The sequence below is a fragment of the Biomphalaria glabrata genome, chromosome 14 (assembly GCF_947242115.1).
Source record: "Biomphalaria glabrata chromosome 14, xgBioGlab47.1, whole genome shotgun sequence".
Taxonomy (NCBI): Eukaryota; Metazoa; Mollusca; class Gastropoda; family Planorbidae; genus Biomphalaria; species Biomphalaria glabrata.
The window spans coordinates 5,529,348-5,537,468 of record NC_074724.1 but is presented as its reverse complement, the minus strand read 5'-3'; the positions used below and the strand labels follow the sequence as shown (position 1 = coordinate 5,537,468).

Sequence of the window (8,121 nt, the reverse complement as noted above, 5' to 3'; positions counted from 1 at the left end):
TAAAAAAACATTCATCACCCAGATCTTACATCATAAAGACAAACGATGGAAAAATATACAGAAGAAATCAACGCTTTTACATAAGAGTTTAGATGAAGACATCTCTGGCTACTATGATACCAATGAAGACAATGAACTGCAAACTGTTGGAACAAACGAAACAGACAGTTATAGACCAACGTCTAGAGAACTTGTTGTGCCAGTCAAGACAACCAGAAGTGGACGAATTGTTAAAGTTTCTAGTAGATATCAGTCTTAAGAACTTTAAAAGGAAGGATGTGATAATAACTTCAAAAGGAAGGATGAGCTAATATTATATGATATTACGTCATTGTTTGTTGTTTATGTTTTGTGCGAAAGCAAAAGGATTAGATGGAAATAAAAGGAGAGTTTCCATTGGATTGAGGAAAGATGAATAGAGTGGTAATAACTCGAGTGTGAAGTCTAATTCTGAAATTATAGACGCTAAACAAGAATAATGGACAATTCTAGCATTATTAGAATAACTTTTGGATCTGTTATACTCGATTCTGTAAATTTTGCTTCAAGGTTAATTAGTGTAGCCATAAAATACTCGCAATTTAGATCTATTATTAGTAAAGGTAACAAGATACCTGGAATTCGCTGTATATCATGCAGTTTTATTCGTGGTAACAAAGTTTAAAATGTAAAACTAACTTTAAAAACAACTTTGATTTCTGTGGAAAAAAAATATTTTAAAAATGTCAACAAAGTCAATGTACTGATAGACCTAGATCTAGGTATAGTCTTTGTTATAAATTTAATCCATAAATGTTGAAAAAAAAAGACACCCGTTGACACTATTTGTCAATCAAATATATCAATTTATGTATTTACAAATAAATTTCGGACACCCATTTGGGCCCCATTCTCCCCCCTCCCTCCCTTAGTTATGCCACTGAATCTACAATAGTTAGCTACGTATTTAGAACAAAATTAATGTTCACATTCTTCTATTTATAACTTAAGATTAAAGGCATTGGTCAGACTCACATTAAAGTTATTAAAAATTAAGTGAACGTGAATCAATACTCTTTATATCATTACATGGAGGCCAGCTTTCTTTAATCTAGTTTCTCAAGTACTGCATTATATTTCTATGGTATTTTAAGTATTTTGTTTACATTTAGCATATAAAGTAGGAATAGTATAAATGATTGGATTTAATGCTGAGTTTATGGGTAAAACAAACACTGCAAACCAAGCGTAAACATCGCTGTTGAATGTGTGTCCATTCATTGAATAAATCCCAATGATTCCGATAGGAAACCAGCAAAGAAAATCAGACATAGCCACAAATGCCAATTTTCTGGCAACAGCTAAGTCTTCTAATCTTCTGTTACGACTATTCTTCAAGCAAGACGTAAATTGTTTTCTTCTTTTAATGTGAACAAAGATGGCTACTTGACCAAGAGCTATGAGTAAAAATAAAACAAAATTAACTCCAACATAAACGACAAACGTAAACTCCCAGCCACTGAAACGAATAGAACTAAATGGAAGAGCCAAACACAGACCATTAGTGGAATAAATTTCCCAACTCGAAATTACTATAGGAATAGCTGCCAGAACAATGCCAACTAACCAAGCTAATGTGAATAAAACACGAGTCCAAGTTTGTGACAATTTATATTCACCAAATGGATAAGTGATTTTCAAGTAACGGTCTAAAGTTATCAAACAAATAAAGAAAGTTGATGTTTCACTAGAGAGTGTTGATAAAAACCCAGAGATCTGACACAACATCCCATTTCTCCAGTTTGTCTCTTCCAAGACATACATATCTTTATAGTCAATATCAACGCTCGCAATAATCATCAAGTATATCCCCATAATAAAATCTGATAATGCCAGGCCTGTCACAAAAAGACCATAAGCTTTTTTAAATAATTCTCTGTTACACACAAGTCTATAGATTAATACAATGCCATTTCCAACTATTGTGATTAAACCAACAATCCAAATGACAAGTCTCTTAAATACATCCCCAATAAGATGTTTGCATGAGGAAATGGCATCAGTGGGTCCATGACATTTGTCTACAGATATATTAGCATTTAAAATTTGAGGGCAACACAATCTAAAGTCACTTGTCCATAATCCAGTTTGAATGGTTAAACCTGCAAAAAAATCTTGCTGTATTTGAAAGATTTGAACACTTTGTATATACAGTGTGTCTAAAATGAAGAACTTTGGTATTCCCATATCTTTAAATCCTAAAACTTTTGTACCACGTAAATCCAGATTTTTTAGACGCTTTAAATTAACAAATGTTTTGCCTTGAATTGATTTAAATGACGTGTACGACAGATCGATAGTTTTCAACTTTTTGGGAAATGTAAATTTGTCCCCTATTCTGAGGCTTGGGTTATTAGAAAGATTTAAAAATGTTAATTTTATCATATCGTGAAACAAATTCATTTCGTCACTACTTTTCAAGATATTGTAACTTAGATCTAATTCCAGTAGATGGGAAAGTCTCCAGTTTTTAAAAGCCAAGTCAAAATTTTCTACTTTACATTTTCGGAGAGAAAGTTCGACGATATTCAGAATTGGAAAGTATGTTGAAATAATTTCTGGGTAATATGAGTTAGAAATGTTGTACAGTGGAACGTGAAATTTGTACATCTCAATAGACTGTGTATTGTCATCTTTCAAACGTCTGTGAGAAATGCAAGTATATTCATCAGGACAAGCAGGAGAACAAAGAAACTCTTTATCCTTGTAAAAAGGCGTCCTAGTTAAACATACATCTTTTAGATAGGCTAAGATGTTACCGAAACATTGCTCTGAATGTGTGTCATCTTTTGACTTCACAAATTCATCTTCTCCATGAGGACAATCTGGTTCTCCATTATTACTCATTTCTAGTGGAATACAGTAAGATCTATAGCATTTGACTGAATTATGTGGACATGTAAAGTTCTCACAGTGTTGCAAATGATAATTATCAATGCAATTTCGATATAAAGTTTTAATACAACGAAATGCGAACTCTGCCATATCACTTTCACATGTAAACTTTTCTAAATTTATTTCTATTAAAGAATGTCGTTGGAGACATATGTCCCTATCTTCCAAGCAGTCTTTACAGGAGTTAATGTTCTTTACACAATTAAGCCAAGTTTCGGATTTTTTACAATAGTCATTAAATTGACAGCTGGAAATGTTTACTATTTTTAAAATATTTAGATCGTCAGCTAGGCGAAGTCCTTTAATCCCACGAATGATTGGGAAATCACCGGCTACTTTTCGATGTGACTTTATTATCGGACCAATGTATTTCCTGCACATATTTTCTATTAAACTTTGATTTGAGTAATTTAAGTGAAGAAAACAGTTAATTAATTGAATATATTTTTTTTCGGAATTAATCATTCTAAAAAAATTTGAAATATAAAAATGATCTATCAAAAACATGTCCTCCATTTCTTGAGTTTCTAATGTGATCTGATTATTAGAAATAGGTAAATGACATTCACATATCACCAGTGCGTACTCTATTGGTTTATCACAATCAACATCCATGATATTATATTGTTGATTGGTTTTACTGTCTACATGTAGTATTGATTCATTGTCATACTTCTCACTGCTGATGATAAAACATTTTTCTGGATATTTAGAACCATAATAATTTTTAAACACTTGGAAATTAAAATGGTATTTTAAAATAAACGGGTTTGACGACGCCCATGTTAGTCTAGTCCTACCTTTTCTAACTATGTTTATACCGACATGCACGACGACTCCTTGTTTTCCAAATGTTCTAAAAATAAATTCCATTTCATCATACGATTCCAAAGAAAGTAAATAACTACTTTGTTTCTGTGCACAGTACTGGCGAGCTTCATTGCTAGACATTGTCAAATTCTCTGCTAAATGATAGTAGGATTTTAAAAACTTTCCAATCATAAGACTATGATTTTGTTTCTGACATTTAATATAACAAACTTTGGAATAAAATTCTTCGCTATTAAACTCTTCAAATGATTTTAAAGGCAGAATATGATTGGTTTCAAAAAAGCGATTTTGCGAACAATCTGCCGGTGATTTCAAAACAACAAAAAAGTTGTGCTTCCTAGAAGTAAAAAAAATTGTCATAGTTTCATCCAGTACATTACAATCGTGAAATAACGAAACTAACATCACAGTTATTCGAATAGACTTAGACTGGGACTGGCTCCATGTCTGTGATTGGTTGGTAATATGTTCAAAGGGAATCCTGTCAGGGCATGATTGCTTTATATGCTTAACGTCGGTTATATTTATCCAATAGATGCCTTTATCTGAATAGGTCATTAAGGTGAATCGTGGGATATTCCATTCTTTTTCAGTCTCAAAAAAATGTTTGGTTTGATTAAATATCTTCATTTGCTCCTCTACATCATATCGACAGTCCAGTAAAAATCTGAAGTGATGTTTCTTAACATCGCAATCTTCTAATGGAAAGGATAGAACACAACCTGAAAAGATATTTAGAAAACAAAGTTCTAGTTTCAATAATGACATCATTTTCATACAATATAAGATTTCTTTTATGAAGCATAATTGGAACTTTGCTTTATATTTTGCGCTTATGAAGACTAGAGATAAACTTCAAATAAGGTTTTTACACATTTGATGTTTAGTTTAGGCCCCTATTCATAGCTATGTTTTACTATATGATGACTTATTTTATACGCTAATTTAAAAAATAATTTCATTGTTATTTTTAATCGTAAAATGTTGACATTAATCTTAAATTAATATTGCTGTAACTTAGCCAAATAACCTCTACGAAAGGATTATAAAATAGAACTTTTAATCATCAATAAGAAACTAGATCTAGAGCTAAACTAATCCAGGCATCCTTGTTTTCATCTTTTCTCTATCATCGACCATCTTTGACTTCCTTTATCTTTTAGCATGTCTCTGTCCTGTGTCTTATGGTGCACAGTTTCGCACTTAATGACAGTGTGCAATGTTTTTACTATTTTCCAAGGCAGGTATGAGTTGTAGCAAATAAAAATATAACTTTTTAAATAAGATTCTCAACGAAGGGTCTACATGTCTCAAACTTTTTATATGATCAGAACTAAATCCAATAATCTATTTACGTAAAGCACTATTATTTTCTGAATCAAACAACTTATCATCTTGCTAATGTGACCATTCATTTGAGCGGCCTCCAAAAGGGGAAAAGGCGCTATTGGTTTTGCTTGATCTGTCCGTCCGTTAAATATACATCTCAGCAAAAAAATAACACTCAAAAATATCTAAGTTTCCAGAACTTTTTGAATAATACTGTACTTGAAAAATATTCTTATATGAATTTATAGGCCCTTACTAACAGATTTGTTCCTTGAAAAGATATGATACCTCACATATTTGGAATAAGGCTTTAAAGATCACCTCCGAAAACAAATTAGAAACAATATATTTTTTTAAAAAAGCTATTTTGTTCAATAGGCCTGTCTGTAACTTTGTTTTGTAACAGAATTGTTACAGAATTCAAGGCTCTAAACAATAAATTTCGGAAGTGGGAGGAGAAATTAAGTTGACCAAATAGATTCTACTTTATTTTTATTTATTTTATTTTATTTTATTTATCTATTATTATTAATTTTTTTATTAAATTTTTAGGAATAATGTATAAATTGTGAGTTATAGTTGCAAATTTATTTAACTAGAAAAATATCAGATTAAGTAAAGGTTGGGAAAAGACGACTAAAAAAATATCTGGGTTCAGAACTCAGCTCAATTGTTACGTTTATACTGAACATTTTTTTTTAATTTTCAAAAACAACAACAACAAAGTCTTTCTTAAAATAATTATGATCAATTCATTTGCAATTATATAAACTCTGTTGCTGTATTTGACTATTCTATTTTAAAACGTTATATTTTCATTATGGAAAGGGGAGGGTGCGGTAAAGTAAAAACGATAAATCCTCGCTCCTTTTTATAATTTGTGCTAATGATTGCATTTGGCATTACAGAATAGAGGGTGTGGCTACTGTATTTTTATTAGTGACAGATATAAAATAATTGTAGCTATTTCTTAACTAACATAAGAAAAGAAAGAAAAAGGATTGGTTTGTCCGATGGGCGTCGGGCGATTGCATGTATCGCCCCTCTAACCTTGTACAATCCTTTTTCATTTTATATTTATTAATGATAAAATGTGAGATTAGAGTGTAATGTGACACAATATACAAATGGGTTCACATATCAATACGTAGGCTATATTATATAGATATTTAACTAATTTTGTTCACAAACTATTGATTCTCCATAAAAATACGACCGCCCCCTCCACACACACACACTTAGAGGGCTAGAGTGGAGAGGACAGTGGATGCAGCCCCCCCCCCCCCGAGATACCAGTAGGGGAGCGACATAATATACAAATTAGATAGTAACTCAACTAATTTTGTTCATAAACTATGCTTTCTCCATAAAGTAGGACCGCCCCCCCCCCACACTCACACTCAAAGGGCTTAGATGGGAAGGGCCAGAGATGCATTCCCTCCCCCCCCCCCCCCACACACCCATCGACCAAAATGGAAACGAAGTAATATAAAGATCATTTAAAATATCAGTTACCAAGTTTGAATCCTATAGCATAGATATTTAATTGATTCTGTTAATCCACCAGACTAGACTGAAGGGTGGGGGGTAATTAATCTAAAAATAGGTTGAAATATATATATATAATTAGTGATATATTATTAACATAAGTAATAAATTCATATACAAATAGTGTGATTTCTTTACTAAAATTCGTCCGTCCACCCCCTTCCTTGGTAGGGCTGGTTATCACCCCTACTTCCCCCCCCCCCGATCCATCAGTGGTACTGGGTTAAGGTTAATGCCTAGTTATGTAAAATCTTGCTGTTTAAATTTTGACTTACCGAAAATGACCTACTCGCATAATTTTTGTTTACCGAGTTGACACCGACACCAATTTACATATATTCATCATCATCATTCCTTTGGGTTCCTCATGGAACATAGTATGTACAAATACTCCTTCTTCCCTAGTGCTATTAGAGCATGGAATGGGTTGCCTGAGCTAGCCAGGAAAACCAGTGACTTGGCAGAATTTAAGTCATTGGTTAATATGCATGACTAAATGCATGACGCGTAGGACGTAATCATCTTCTTTTTTGAAGTAACGTCTGTATTATATAAGATAAGAAGAAGATAGGGCCTCGACAATAACACGACACTCTTACGGTCTCTTGCTAGTTTTTTTATAGCATCCCAGCTCTTTCCGGTCATCCCGACATGTTCTTTTTGGTCTTCCTCTACGTCATGTTCCCTGGGGGTTCCATTCTAAGGCCTGTCTAGCTCTGTTGCTGTTATCTTTTCTAATCCATCTCCACTTCCTCTCTAAGATCTGCACTTCTATATTTTTCTGCCCACTCATCTCCCACAGTTTGGTGTTTTCTACTTTGTCATACCAGTGTATTTTTAGGATATTTCTCAGGCATCTGTTGATGAAGGTCTGTACTTTTTTTTTTTGTTGTCGCTTCAGTTGTTCTCCATATTTCAGAACCATACAATAGGACCAGATGCGGACTGGCTTTTTGGGCAAACGGGCTAATTCCCTGTAGGCCGGTGGGGCTGCCGACTGTGTATTTAGATTTAGATCTGTTACGATTCTTAAATGTTTTACTTTTGATGTTAATAAAAGAAACTAGAAGTTTTATCAAAATACTCACCTACGCCAAAGAAAAACAAAAAATAAAACATCTTTTAATCCTTCGGAGCGTTAACAAAATGTATTTAGCATTGCCTATACATGTATAGAAAACTCGCGTAAAGGCAAACTGATTTCACTCCCCAGAGAATCTACATTTATACTGTGTGACTTTTATTGTCAAATAGTTGAGCTTTGAATTATTAAACATGTTTCAATGTTTGGTTCTAGATGAGGCGGACTCATTACTATTACTATAGGCGTGGCTCTCAACATTGTCTGAAGGTCATATTAAAAGCTCATTTTGTCTTGTAAAAAGATCAGTATTTTTTGTTTTTATTGATGTGTCTATTTGTCTATAAACTTCTAGTGGAGCGGTATATAAACATGGGCACTACGTGCTGTCTAGAGAT

General features: G+C 33.0%; 1 protein-coding gene across 2 annotated transcripts; it reads right to left on the bottom strand.

The window, feature by feature from the left end:
* Positions 1-901: 901 nt before the first annotated feature.
* LOC106055259 (G-protein coupled receptor GRL101-like) lies at positions 902-7,844 on the bottom strand. Of its 2 annotated transcripts, none has more exons than XM_056009345.1 (2): positions 7,731-7,844; positions 902-4,487 (listed from the first exon to the last, which is right to left on the bottom strand). In XM_056009345.1, exons 1-2 carry the CDS (start codon positions 7,759-7,761, stop codon positions 1,129-1,131), a joined length of 3,390 nt encoding a protein of 1,129 aa, XP_055865320.1. In that variant the 5' UTR covers positions 7,762-7,844; the 3' UTR covers positions 902-1,128. The 2 variants fall into 2 exon arrangements, with proteins under 2 accessions (XP_055865320.1, XP_055865321.1); XM_056009346.1 differs by lacking the exon at positions 7,731-7,844 and adding an exon at positions 4,796-4,908.
* Positions 7,845-8,121: the final 277 nt, after the last annotated feature.